The 14631-nt window shown below is 37.4% G+C and overlaps 1 protein-coding gene across 5 annotated transcripts in view; it reads left to right on the forward strand.

Moving 5' to 3' along the window:
* Positions 1 to 14631, forward strand: part of SBF2 (SET binding factor 2) — a 463187-nt gene that overhangs the window by 428130 nt on the left and 20426 nt on the right. For all 5 annotated transcript variants that reach the window (XM_046684984.1, XM_046684986.1, XM_046684988.1 and 2 more), the window contains 3 exons: positions 2244 to 2420; positions 4495 to 4596; positions 5330 to 5515. In XM_046684984.1, the coding sequence (XP_046540940.1) occupies positions 2244 to 2420; positions 4495 to 4596; positions 5330 to 5515 (465 nt within the window). The remainder of the gene's footprint in view (positions 1 to 2243; positions 2421 to 4494; positions 4597 to 5329; positions 5516 to 14631) is intronic.

A 14631-nucleotide genomic window follows, 5' to 3' on the forward strand; every position in this document is an offset into this window, starting at 1 on the left:
CCAGGGTTGCCTGCACAGCCTCCTTGCACCAGTGTCTTTTTCAGAGCAGACACTTTCTACACGTCAGCATACCACTTACCCAAGGTTTGTCTGCTGAGTGCTCAACTCTGCCATTCCCTTTGCACGGCAGTCCTCAGGTTAGCTGTGTGATCATGCACATGTGAATAAGGAGCACTGACCACCTGAGACCATCCCACCTTCCCTCCCTCCCTCCTTTCTTTCTTGCTTTCTTTCTTTCTTTCTTTTTCTTTCTCTCTCTCTCTCTCTTTTCAGTAAAGCATTATATTTAAAAAACATAATTCCACCATCCCAGCACAGTAGTCATTAGGATTTTTGTATACTCCCTTCCAGTTTTGCTTTTTCTTAATTCAGTTGGGGCTGGAGAGTATGGGTCCATATCTGTCTGATGTGTGCCACATTCTAACTAGCACAGTGCCATCTAGTTGCAACTCCACACCTTTTTCTTCCAACAAAGGAAACATATAGGAAAGCAAATAAGTGAAGGGAACTTATTCTAAATAATCTTGAATTGGCCTTATTTACCTTTTTAAATTCACATACTTTAATACCTTATACTTAGTAACAAATTCCTTATAACCTCACAGTGTGTCTCAACACTATGGTTGATGACTCCTGGTTTATAAGATAGGCATACTTAGCTCAGCAGTTAGGAAATGGAAAGGAACCTAGTTTTCCTGAAAAGTAAACCATCTTTTATCTACTGTAAGTTAAAAAAAAAAAAACCTATAGAAAAGGTCTCACGTATACTGCTGAGTTCTTTATCTCAAGCCATAACATGTTTGCCTGTTGTATAATAGTCTTCATAATTATTTTAATGACTGCATAGCATTCCATATTGTTGGATATTTCGGTTACTTTCCTTGTCTTCTGTATGTAAAATTGCAGTCACATTTTCAAGCATATAATTTTTTATTATTTTTTTTATTGAGATACAATTCACTAGGGTTTTTTTTTTTTACATTTTAGGTTATTTCTTTAGGGTCGCTTCCTAAAAGTGGAATTACTAAGATAAAGAGACATTTTTTTTCTTAATACATATTGGAAATGCTATTTAAGGAAAAAAAACTTGTGAATTTTTGCTTTTTATTTTAAAACTTTAATAAGCCTTTTAAAAAATACTCTGAACAAACCAATATGAAACATTAAACAGACCGTATGTGTAAGTCCTTGGCAGTTGTTTTGATTGTGGTAAAATACAAACAACATAAAATTTACCATCTTAACATGTACAGCTCAGTAGTGTTAAGCACATTCATATTGTTGTACAACTAATCTCCAGAAAGCAGTTTTACTCTTAGAAAAGCAGATTATCCAGGAGAGTAATTTGGACAGAATGTGGAGAAAGTAGAAAGAATATGAGAAAATTAATTCATTCTCTGGCATGAGAAGTTAGAGAACTTCTAAATCTTCTTCAGAACTAGGCAACTAGATAATCAAAATAAAATATACCAATGAGCCATCAGTTTAGCTTTCTTTAGTTACAAATGCAACCTCACATAGAATAAATTCCATATGGATTAAAGATATAAATGATAAAAGTACTCAAATAAATATAGATTGATACATGTGTTGTATTGAGTGAAAAAATATTGTCCCAAAGCTAGAAATCAACAAAGCCTTTCATGTTTTGTGGTATTTTTTTTAATTATCATTGACTTTAACATAGTAACTACAGTGTTGTAGTCTTAGGGAGATGAGACAGTAACTTTTATTTCCTTCTCAATGTTTAGCTCTACTTTTTTTTTCATTTTTATAATGACTGTGTTTTACTTGCTTAATAAGAAACAAACGTGTATGTCTACTAACTTTAATTTGTAGATTCTGGAATCTCAACAGTATATTACCTTTTCATTACAATGTGCATCTTAGGAAGACTTAGTGTACAGTTTTGGATTAACCATGCTGTCCATGTGTCATTGATTCCTCTTTAGACTCCAGGTTCATGGCCTTATCATTGGCTTATATTTGGTGTTATATGCTCCATCAGGTTCCAACCTACAGTAGTCTCTTCAAGCCAGGTCACACCACTAGAACTTACTGAATGGTTCTTTCCAGGCATACTCACACATTAGCCATGTAAGATTGACTTTCTGGACCCATTGCAGCCTCTGTAGCTACTTGGCCTCAACTAAGTATATATCATTAAGCGTTGCCCTGTTGAAAACATTGATCTTTTACCCATAGCACTTCATCTGCCTAATTCTCTGCATCTTCATCCACAGAACTTCAAGTTAGAATTTGCTTTAAATTGTGAGTTTGTTCCTGTTGAATTTCATGACATCCGACAAGTGAAAGCCAGTTTTAAAAAGCTGATGAGAGCTTGTGTCCCAAGCACCATCCCTACTGACTCAGAAGTGACCTTCCTGAAAGCACTGGGAGACTCTGAGTGGTTCCCACAGGTAAAATCTGGAGCAGCTTGCCTTATAACTCAAGGAAAGAGAGGCCCAGGCAGATACACAGAATTCACAGTTGAGAAAAAAATATTGTGTTGCCCCACTACCTGACATCCTCCCCTTGATTGTGTGCCCTCTATAAAGGCCTTTCAGCTCCAGGAAACTATATGATATAGGAGATGAGCAGGTAGAATTGTTCGTCCCTGGGTTTTTATCACTCTGTAACTGAAAATTTGGTCTCCCTAGGATGCTAAGGAGGAAATCATTATTTTTAGATGGAAACTCTTGATACACAATAAATTTAATCAACATATATTTTATAGGGCTCCTGTTCTGTTGTCAGCAGAGTGAGGATCCAGGACTAGTGTGATTTCTAGATGGCTCTAAGAGCCTTTCCTTCTTACTTTCTCACCTTCCATTTGTCTCTCCTGTTCCATGCCTCTAGATTCTAGATTCACCCCCAAACCAGCCACCAAAGGTACATTGGATGCCCCGAGGCCTACCTAAGCTTTAGGAAAAACCACATCTTTCCTTTGGCTAAGTCAAACTTGGGATGTTTTTAATTGAACTCTTATGTAAAATTAAAGAGAGAGAGGTATACCAGTACACCTAACCCACATTTCTTGCAAACCAGAGAAAGAAAGGTGTTTATGACATGTATGTGTTAGACACTGATGCAGACATTTGGCCAAGAGCATCCCTGCGTTAGAGCCTTCAGCCTTGTCTTTGGGCCCCTAATGCCATGTCCATTATTCCTTCTTCCTGGAGGGATTCCCAGCCCCTCTATCCCCTGGCCCACCTACCTCCAAGCCTGCTGCCTCCCTTGAGGAGGAAAAGGGTTATTTCCCACAATACATCAGACTAAAAGACCAAAAAAAGCCAGGAAATGATGTGAATACCCAGGGCAATGACTATTCTCAAGGTACTTAAACTATAGAAAAACAGCCACATATACGATTAGCTATAAATCGATATGAAGGTATGTTAGTTACTATTAAGGCCATTCAAGATATTTGGAGTACCCATGGAAGGAGCTGATCGGTACTCCTGTCTGTCCCTAAACTGTAAGCCTAAGCCCCAAACTGCTTCCAGCACCCAGCCTATGTATCTCTGTTTCTGGTACATTCTGTGTTCTGCTCCTTACTCCAAAGTGAATCCATACCAGAAGTTAATGACTAAAACAATGGAAAACATTGCCCCATTTGGGATGTTGGCATTTTAAAAGGTAACTCAGAGCAAATGCTAAGCCCAGGAGAATTCAGGCCTGGTAATAGCTGTGTTTCAAGAATGGTGAGGAGGAGCTTCCTATTGCTAGAGAGGACGTGTGCCTTCTTCCTGTGTTTAAAATAGCCTACCTCTGTTTAAAATGAGGGGGTGTTTTGTTTTAGTTCAGAGTTGGATACATTCTACAAGTGATGTCAAGTGATGCTAAAAATATTTTTTTTAATTAGAATGTTACACATTTGGTTTTGGAATCTGTATGCTCTGCTCACACCTTAATTGTTCATTAGAGACTGAGTCACTTGGCTTGGCTTAAAAAGCTGAGCACAAATACAAGTTTTCTTCCCATTTAGTACACAGTACAGACAAATAAGAGTGCCTTTTTAAAAGAAATAACTCATTTATCATACAATTCATCCTTTTAAAGTATACAATTCAGTGCTTTTTAGTATATTCACAGAGTTGTGCAACCGTGCCCACTAATTCCCAGAAAAATTAAGAGTATCTGAAACAGAACTTATTACATCATAGGAAAACAAATTTAAGTCCAATTACTATGTTGGGAGAGCCACTTAGAATCTCTGTCTTTTCCACTCTGGAATTATAGCTCTTCTACTTTTCGGGGAATCATGTAAGGTCAATTTATTTCATTACGTATCACTTGAACACATTGTTTTAAAATGTGTCATTGTTTAATTTTGATTTTGACAAAGAACTTTTAAGTATTTATAACTTATGTGGTTCTTCTTTCCAAATGCTTTATCCCTAACTTGATTATCTAAGGTTGACAGCAAGCCCGTCTGTTCTTGGTGCTCAGAAAGTGTTTGGTCTAATTGTGGCCTCCTTTCCTATCTCTTAGCTTCACAGGATAATGCAGCTGGCTGTGGTTGTATCAGAAATACTTGAGAATGGTTCCTCCGTTTTGGTCTGTTTGGAAGAAGGCTGGGACGTCACTGCACAAGTAAACTATTAAAATATATTTTCAGATGTTTGGTTTTATATTTGTATTTCAATTCACTTGTTTTTAAGTTCTGCAGATGAATCTTTTGTGCAATGACTAATGTGTTTATGGACAGAGAAAGTCCTGTGTTAAACACCACCTGGTATCCATCAGAAAGCTCTGTGCCGTGAGCTTCCAGGCCCTGGATAGCTGAGAGCTCTAGCTCAAGGCATCAGGCCCCCTCACCACAGATGCAAAATGCAAACATGCGCATGGAGCCCTTGACCAGCAGTGTAGGACATGGACCATCCTTCCTGGATTTTGTCAGCCCTTTTCCTGGTTCTCTATAAGCCCTTCCTTTACTCACTCCAGAGTGAAAAGGAAAAGTATGAGTATAAACTACAGTAAGACATTAATCTATACCTGCCAAAAAGTAGATGTAGGTTTGAACTGATGCTCTGAGCTCATGAATTAATCTAGGAGAAGGCCACAGTCAGCAATCTGACCAGGTAAGGATTAAAATCTTAATTCCCTGAAAGAGAGCATGTAGCCGAAAGGAATTTGAGTTTGAGTTTTCACTGGAAAGTTTGCATAATTATTTTGATTGGCTGTCCTGGAGCAGTTGGTGAACAAATTTGCTGTCCAGGTAACTTTGCTTGTGAATTAGCTATCATTAAAAGGAAGTGCTTTGTCTTAGCAACAGGATTTTTTCAGGACTGAAAGTAATAAAGTGTTCATCCTGTTTGTGCCCTAGGTCACATCCCTGGTTCAGTTACTCAGTGATCCCTTTTATAGGACACTTGAAGGCTTCCGGATGTTGATCGAAAAAGAGTGGCTCTCTTTTGGTCATAAATTCAGTCAGCGGAGCAGCTTGACCCTCAACTCTCAGGGTAGTGGTTTTGCTCCAGTCTTCCTGCAGTTCCTAGACTGTGTCCACCAGGTAAGTAAAGTAAGCTTAAATTGACTTGATATGAGGGAAAGAAAGGAAAAGAGCTGGCATTTATTGAGCATTGGAGTGTCGTGCCAGGTACCTTCATGTCATAACTCTGATGGAGTCAGCCATAAGACTTGCTGAATTCTTAGCAGTGGGTTTCTGGGAATGGAGGAGAAAAAGAACTAGTTGGTTTCTGAAACTAAGACAGCTGAGCTGGCTATTGGGCTGGCCCCCAAGTGAAATGGCTAGCATTCTAAATTACAATCTCCCAGAAAGAGGAGCAAATTTGGGCTTGTTCTCCAGGAAGGTTCGACCTAGGGTAGAACAAGAAAAATCTCTAGGTGGTGGCAGGGCCTGAAATCCAGCACCTGGTCTTCTCGGTTTGGAAGGACCTTAGCTTCTGCCTGGGAATATAGGAGGTAGCGCTTAACCCCTAGAGAAGATCAGGACCCAGCCAGGCAAGCCTGTGTGATTGAGAACACTGGTTCAGTTCTACTCGGTGACCTAATCAGGGCTGATCAAGAGACCAGGCAGAAACCCAGGTTTAAATCCACATATAATCCAGTCAAACCCAGTGGGAGTGGAGGTGGGGGAGATGTGAATGGTCTAGGTTCCCTCCTACCTTCATCTCAGGCACATCAGATATAAACTTATTAATGAGGCCTTGGTCAGGATTGGGCTTGAGAATTGCATGGCACTGAGTTTGCAAGTTGAAGGCATTGGCACCAGTGGCTAAATTTGCCTAGGAAAACCAGGGTTGACATTTTCAGCTTCATTTCATCTGCATTGCATCAATGAATGGGTTCTGGCATGTCAAACATATTTGTCAGAACAATGAACCTCTTTGAAATATGTTGGCCTCAAGTATCTATTGGAAGGAGAGGTGGAAATGTTTTCAGGAACCAGAGTTGGAACTAGTTCTTCTGGAGAGGCCCAGTTGGTGTATGGTTATGTTGTTTTGTTTTGTTTTTTATTCTATTAATCATTTGATCAGCTTTATTAATTCACTACATAATTTTTTAAAATTTATTTAAAGTGTATAATTCAATAATTTTTAGTATATTCACAGAGTTCACAGTGAATTTTAGAAGATTTTATCACCCTGAAAAGAAACTCCATACCTGGTACCAGTGACTTCCCATCCCCCCGACCCCAGCCTCACATACACACACACTGGTGGTGATGTTTTTGATTGTTCCAATCAGCTTCTTAAAGAAAAGACCTATTGAATAATTTCAGTTAATTCCATCTGAGCAGCATCTGAAGAAACTGGTCACAAGGTTGTGTTTATACTTTTAAACTTGCAGCAAATGGTATCTTTGTTTCCTGTTGGAATATTAGCCTTTTTGTTCATACTCCTTTTAACAAATAGATGAGGGAAGAGTCTGGAGCCCATTGTCTCTGAAACAGAAAGCTTAACTGGGACAGGAGAGGAGTAAGCATCTTTTGTCACTTCTAGAGGTGAAAGCATATGAGTTTTATGATCTTGCTAATTGTCGTATTATGTTTACCAACTGCACTAGGCTCTTTCCTGCCTCCATGCCTATATACCACTGCTAACAATCATTACTAATGTTTATTGACTGCTTACTATGTGCCAGGCACTGTTCTCGGCACTAGTTTATTTCATGATTCTTTCTAAGTCTTTACCTGACCCCCTCATTTGTATTCCTAATGAACCATGTACAGACGTCTTTGGTAGCATCTATAACACTACAGTATATTTATTTGTATGTGGCTATTGCCTTCTACCTAAACTGATAATTCTCGGGAACAGGGACTAAGTTATATTAATCTTCATATCCCTAATATCTAACACAATTCTAATTTCAGTCTCTGGAATGTAGTAGACACACGATAAATATATATAATGAGTGAATAAGTGAAAATTTGAATGACCAACTTGTTCAGACTCTCACTACCCTTCATCAAGACCATCTAAAATATCCTAAGTAGAATTGCTGACATAACTTCTGAAAGGTCAGATACGATGCTCTTATTGTCTTTCACAAAAATCTTTAAAGCAGGCAAACAAAGGCTTTCAGTGGCTCCACATTTTAAAGAATTACTCTTCCTCATATTGACTTTGAATATAATCATGTCAAATTTCCCTTGAAGTGTTCGTAAGGCCCACCAGAAGCCTATGTTCTGTCTCAGTAAGTACACTCAATTTTTACCCCTGCACTGAGATAATATCAGTGTTTATTCAGTTGAACACTAAATGAAGCCATTGACTTTCTTTTAGAGTCTATGGTATATAAAAATGCTTATTTCTATTAAAATCACAATCCTTATAATGTGGTGTTCACACATTATAAGAACGTACAGGAACTGAGACCAAATGAGGGAACATCAGCGTCACATCTCCTATCTAAATCTGACTCTGAGGCATAAATTCAATGAGAAGAATGGCAGTCACCTGTGTAGACTTTTTAAATAAAAATTAAACTGAACCCATGTCAGCTTTTTTTTATTTTTATTTTTTATTTTCTTTATTTTTTTGAGGAAGATTAGCCCTGCACTAACATCTGCCACCAATCCTCCTCTTTTTGCTGAGGAAGAGTGTCCCTGAGCTAACATCCGTGCTCATCTTCCTCTGTTTTATATGTAGGATGCCTGCCACAACATGGCTTGATAAGTGGTGCATAGGTACACACCCTGGATCCGAACCCGTGAACCCCAGGCCACCGAAGCAGAGTGTGCGAACCTAAGCACTGCACCACCGGGCCAGCCCCATTGTCAACTTTTTTTAAAATAAGAAACTGAGAATAGGCTGTTTGTGTAATAGACTTCTTTACTGAGCCTTTTAAGATCGCATCCATAGGCATATACAAAATGTCTAATAGTTTCAGTTTCACGTTTTTATCCTAAAACTGATTTTTTTTTTAATTTCTGCTGCAGTGAAAGTTTTACAACTGTTCCTTTTTTGTATATCATGTTGAGGTAACATCCTCAGATTTCACAAGGTAAAATAAAGTTTAAAATGAATGAGTTTGACTGCTGCTTCCCCGAACGAGGGATTAAGACTCTAAAGACAACTTCTGCCGCAGAAAACAGTTGTAAAGTTGGACATGCAGAAAGAATACTTTTCAACAGATGGTATTGGGATAACTGAGTATCTGTATGGAAAAGTATGAACCTTGACCCTTATATTATTCATGAAAATTTATTTCAAATGGATCATAGACCTAAATGGCTAAAGGAAGTTCTTCAAACAGAAAATAAATGATAAAAGAAGGAATCTTGGAATATCAGGAAGGAAAAAACACAACAGAAAGTAAAGTATAGGTACATAGAATAGACTTTTCTTCTCCTGTTGAGCTTTCTAAATTATGGTTGATAGTTGAAGCAAAAATTATAACATTGTTTGTTGTAGTTCCCAATACATGTGGAGGAAACAGTTAAGACAATTACATTATAAATGGGGGAGCATAAAGGGACGTGAGGGGAAACAAGATTTCCACACTTCATTGACACTGGTAAAATGTCAACACCAGTGGACTGTGATAAGATATATAACGTAATACCTAGAACACCCACAAAAAGCACTATATTACAGGAGACACTCAAAAACACTACAGATAAATCAAAAGGGAATTCTAAAAAAAGTTCAGGTAATCCACAGAAGGCAGGAAAAAGAAAAAGAGAAAAATAGAACAAACTGAAGACAAAAATTAAAATGACAGACTTATTGGGGCTGGCCCAGTGGTGTAGTGGTTAAGTTCATGTGCTCCGCTTCAGTGGCCCAGGGTTCATGGGTTCAGATCCCCAGCACACACCGCTCATCAAGCCATGCTGTAGCAGTGTCCCACATAGAAAATAGAGGAAGACTGGCACAGATGTCAGCTCGGGGACAATCTTCCTCAAGCAAAAGTAAATAAATAAATAAAATGACAGACTTAAGCCCCAACATATCAATAATTACACAAATAGAAATGGTCTAAATATATTATGACCTAACTGTATGCTGTTTATAAGAAGCTCACTTCAAATACAAAAGTATTGTTTATAGAACTTTCATATATAATAGCCAAAAACTAGAGGAGGGGAGGGGACAAAATGTCCTGCAATAGTGAATAGCTAAACAAACTGTGGTACATTTGCACGATGGAATAGTACTCAGCAATAAAAAGGAGCAATCTGTTGATACATGCAACAACTTGAATGGATCTCAAGAGCATTATGTTGAGTGAAAAAAAGGCAATCTCAAATGGTCACATACTATATGATTCCATTTATATAACATTCTCAAAATGACAAAATTAGAATAATTATTGCTTAGAGATAGTGGGGGGAAGGGAATGAGTGTGACTACAGAGTGGTAGCATGAAAAGCAAAGCACATGTCCATCAACTGGTGGACAGATGGACGAATTATGGTGTATCCATACAATGGAGTACTACTCAGCAAGCAAAACAAATGAAATATTAATATACACAACAACATGAACAAATCTTAAAATCATGATCAGTGAAAAAAGCTAGGTAAATCTCATCACAAGGAGAAATTGTTTTTTCTTTTTATTGTGTCTATATGAGATGATAGATGTAACAAAACCTATTGTAGTAATCATTTCATAGTATATAAATCAAACCATCATGCTGTACACCTTAAACTTATACAGTGATATATGTCAATTATTTCTCAATAAAACTGGGGGGGAAAGCCATATAAAAAAGTTACACACTATATGATTTTATTTATAGGAAATTCTACAAAAGGTGAAATCATAGTGACCCAAAACAACTCAGCGGTTACCTGGGACCAGTAGTCAGGAGGGGATCGACTGTGAAGGGGCGTGAGCGAACTTTTTAGGATGAGGGAACTGTTCTGAATCCTGATGGTGGTGATTACACAAATGTAAACAATGACCAAAACTACTCAACCCGTATGCCTAAAATAGGGACATTTTATTATATGTAAGTTGTATTTCAGTGAACCTGAAAAAAAAATTAATTAGTAAGTCCAACATCTCAGTAAACTCGAGTTCCAGAAAAAGAAAGCAGCAGCTGCCTAGTTTCTCCAGAGAAAACTTTGTCTCTCTGGTGCCCAGAGAGCACTCAGAAGCCTGGCTGCCTGCTTTCTGAAAGCAGGGCAGGAAACGGTCCAGGGAGATCCCAGTGAAGTTACAGATTTTTACTTTGTCCGTCTATTTTCAGTTTCAAGCCTCATCACTAACCCAGTTGTGCCTGGTGTTCCCAAGTCCAGAGCTTATCAAGTTTTGCTTTTTTCAGAAAATAAATCTCTAACCTCTTGTTTGCAAGAAGGTAATCACATGACTACCTGGGGTAGGAAAGGACCCTGGTGGTCTCATCTCTGCCTCCATAGGCTAACAACTGGTCCTCGTTTTTAGCCTCCTTTTCTCCCCAGTGTATGTTACTCAGCACTCGGGCCTCTGAGTCCTGAGGCTCTGCGGGTTTACCGGGCAGACTGTTACCTTCTCAAATCATTTTCATCCTGCGGGCATCCCAGTGTAGCTTCTCATCTTCTACCATTTACTGCTATTCTGCTTTCTAGTTTCTATCTTTCAAAAATTTACTGAATTTTCTTGGCCTGCTACTGTCTCCCCTCCCATTCTTCCTACCTCCTTTCGAGTTTTTCACCTTTTAAAAATTCCTTTCCTTTAATTGAGGTAGAATTGCAGCAGGCTGAGTTAGTATGGCTGAACTTGTCTTAAGTTAAATGCAGTATTAAATTTGTTAAATATCCATGTTCAACTTGCAAAATTCTGCATACCTAAACATTAGAGTCAGCAAAAGAGTCCACTCGTAATCAGTAAGAAATGGGAGGTTCTCATATAAGACTTACTGTCCTAGCAGGTGGGAACACCATTGTGTCCCAAGGATAATAATAATTACTTGGAATGTAATGCTTCTATCTTACTGTTGGAGGTGGGGTGCGGTGAGTGGGAGTCTGAGTAGTCTAGAATGTTGGAAAGGAGCCTGTATTCTGTGAGTACCTCGTAAGTGGTGTAAACAAAGAAATTTAACATAAAATAAAATGAAGTATAAATTACATTCTTGTTATCTTTAGAGTACATTACAACAGATGCTAAACTATGTAATGTTAGTTATATAAAGCAGCTTGGAGTGTATGTCTAATTTCTGGTAGCTGTTTTTATTTTAAATAAGGAGCTTAAAATTCAAATATTCTATATAAACCAATTAGTTCTGAAATTGAAAACAGAAGTTGACTCTTAATGAAAACTCAATTATTTGTAGGTGAATGCTTCACAAACTATAGAAAATAATGTTGTTTGGGGTCTAAAGACCCCTTTAGTATGATTTCAAATCTAGCTGTACCATATTAAAAATTTTTTAATTAAAATACAAATTTTTTAAAATTTGCCTGAACGCTCCTTTTTCTTACTACCCTCATGTATAATAACCTGAGTGCAGACAAGTCATGGCAAAGCGAGCATATGACCTTAATTGCAGTATTTAAAGGATGCTTGGCTATGATAGGTATCAGCTTTGGTGAAGCAAATTATTTTGTGCTGAAACGGGAATGTTTATTCATTCAAAAACAGAAGACTATAGTTAACAAATAGTGCTTCTGACTCTTGCTGGCTTAATTATAAGGTAGAGTTTCATCATCTCTTACATGCTGGTTTTAGGCATTAGAAAATGCCTTCTTTGAATACCTTTCAAGTGAACACGACTGCTGTACATGACTCTGACTCTTGCCAGACAGTTGGGATTAGTGCTGTCCTCAGTCTCTCGGGGCACGAAACAGAGCCAGGCCCAACAATATGAAAAAAGTAAGTGCAAAATTATGTGGCAGCAATCGAAACTTTCCCCAGGTGGGATGTGTTTGCTGCTTGTTAACCATTTCTAACATGCTGAATGCCAAGGGCAGTCCGTGGAAATATGCCTAGACTAGCCCGTTAGTGCTAATAGAGTTACAAAGAAAACAGATGAAGCACTGATCCTAAATTAGAACTGCCTCATCATATAAAAAGCCATTGTTTATGCCAGTATATCCAGGTGTCAGATGAATTATAAATGCTAGATCACTCTTTCATAATAGCAACATCTGGCAGATTTTTTGTTGCTTCTAAAAGAAATTGGCTTAGTTCAAATGATATCATTACAGGATGCTTCCTTTTCTTGAAATAGTTGAACCAAATTCAAAAGGAAAATACATCCAAAATACAACAATGAAGTTTACCTAAAATTTCTTTTTAAAATATAATGCTAAGGGGGAAAATACATATGATGTGAACGAAAACATAAAATACGAGAAAGCATCTCCTTTATTTCAGCAATAGAGTAAATCTGAGTGCATCTTAGAACTTTTTCATTATTTCCTAGTTTGAGAAAAACAAATAACAGTTATAACTTTGCTTTTGAAGTTTATTCAGATTGTAAATTGACTCACTCTGGTCTGGCTCCGTGATGCAATTCTCCTCTCAGTTACTGTCCGCCAGCACCGTGCTAGGTCCTATTCCAAAGTGAAAAGCTATTTGCCTTCTGAATATGTGAGCTCTCCCTGTGAGCACGTGTGCGAGGAGCTAAGCTGCCCTCACACAGGTTGGTCACTCTAAAATATATCCATTAATATTGGCAAAATAACAGCAGTCAATGGATTCATGGTATTTTGAAGAGTTTCTGCTATCTGCCTGCTTCCCATTCAACCGAAAACTGCCAAAATTGACATAATCCAAGCTGTTTTAAAATCTGAGTTTGCGTATCATTTACTAATTTTTTGATGTTTAACAAATTACTTAACCTCTGTGTGCTTCAGTCTCTTTATATCTTGGAAGGATCAAAAATTTCATATAGAATGATTGACACAGTAGAAGGTACACAATTAACATTTGTTAAATCTTAACCTGTGAAATAACAAAAACTAGTAGTATTAGCTACCTATTTTTCTAAGGATGTATCTATCCATACTCACAGTATTTCAAATGTTGATAACATTCTATGTAGGGTCTTTTGTAGCTTAATATTTGTAATTCTTGAGAGCAAAATCCAATTTTAACTTACTGTATTTTATTCCCAAAATGTTGATCTTTCCTGGGATTTGAGTCATAGCTTATTTTTATGGGCCCTTAAATTTTACAAAGTACTTAATGGAATGGGCAAAGCATAAGACCCTATAAATTCATGTTTCTCCAAATTCCGTTTCAAATTCTCTTCTTATAAATAAGTGAAATTGGCAGATTTCACTCCTTAATGGAAAACAAAACTAAAATGTCTCACACAACTTAGTCTTTTAAATCTGTATATTTGTAATCTTCATCAAAATAAATACAAAATTATTTTGAACAACAGAATCCTAAAACTGTATTCACCAGCATATTTGGGGAAATGCTCATTTAGAATTAATTTATAGGCTGAGATGCCTGTCATTTCCAATTCTACATAACGTAGCAAGGCTAAATTTATTTGAAGCAGATTTGTCTTTAGGCCAAAAATCTTGTGGCCAGAAATAAAGAAAACTAAAGAAATCAAAAGCTGTTCTTTGAAAAGATCAATAAAACTGATCAACCTCTAGCCAGACTGATCAAAGAAAGAAGACAGAAATGACTAAAACTAGAAATGGAAAAGATGACATCACTACAGATTCTACAGATGTTGAAAGGACCATAGGGAATATTATGAACAGTTTTGCACTAATAAAATCAATAATGTCGATGAAATGGACAAGCTCTTTGAAAGACACAGCCTACCCACTCACTCAAGGAGAAATACATAACTTGCATAGGCTTATGTCTATTAAGGAAATTGAAATTGTGGTTAAAATCTTTCCATGCTGAAAACTTCAGACCCAGGTGGCTTCACTGGCAAATTCTACCAAGTATTTAAGGAAGAAATAACAGCAATTCTACAAAAACTCTTCCAGGAAATTGAAGTAAAGGGAATACTTCCCAGCTCAGTCTCTGAGGCCAGCCTCACCCTGGTCTGAGGAAGACAGTAAAATAAAACTATAGACCAGAATCCCTGATGATCATAGATTCAAATTTTCTAAACAAAATTTTGTGAATCAAATCCAATAATATATTTAAAAGATAATATACCATGGTCAAGTGGGGTTTATCCAAGAATGCACAGTGTCACATTCAAAATCAAAGTAATTCACCATATGAAGAAACCAGAAAAGGAAAACCATATGGT

The sequence above is a fragment of the Equus quagga genome, chromosome 14 (assembly GCF_021613505.1).
Source record: "Equus quagga isolate Etosha38 chromosome 14, UCLA_HA_Equagga_1.0, whole genome shotgun sequence".
Taxonomy (NCBI): Eukaryota; Metazoa; Chordata; class Mammalia; order Perissodactyla; family Equidae; genus Equus; species Equus quagga.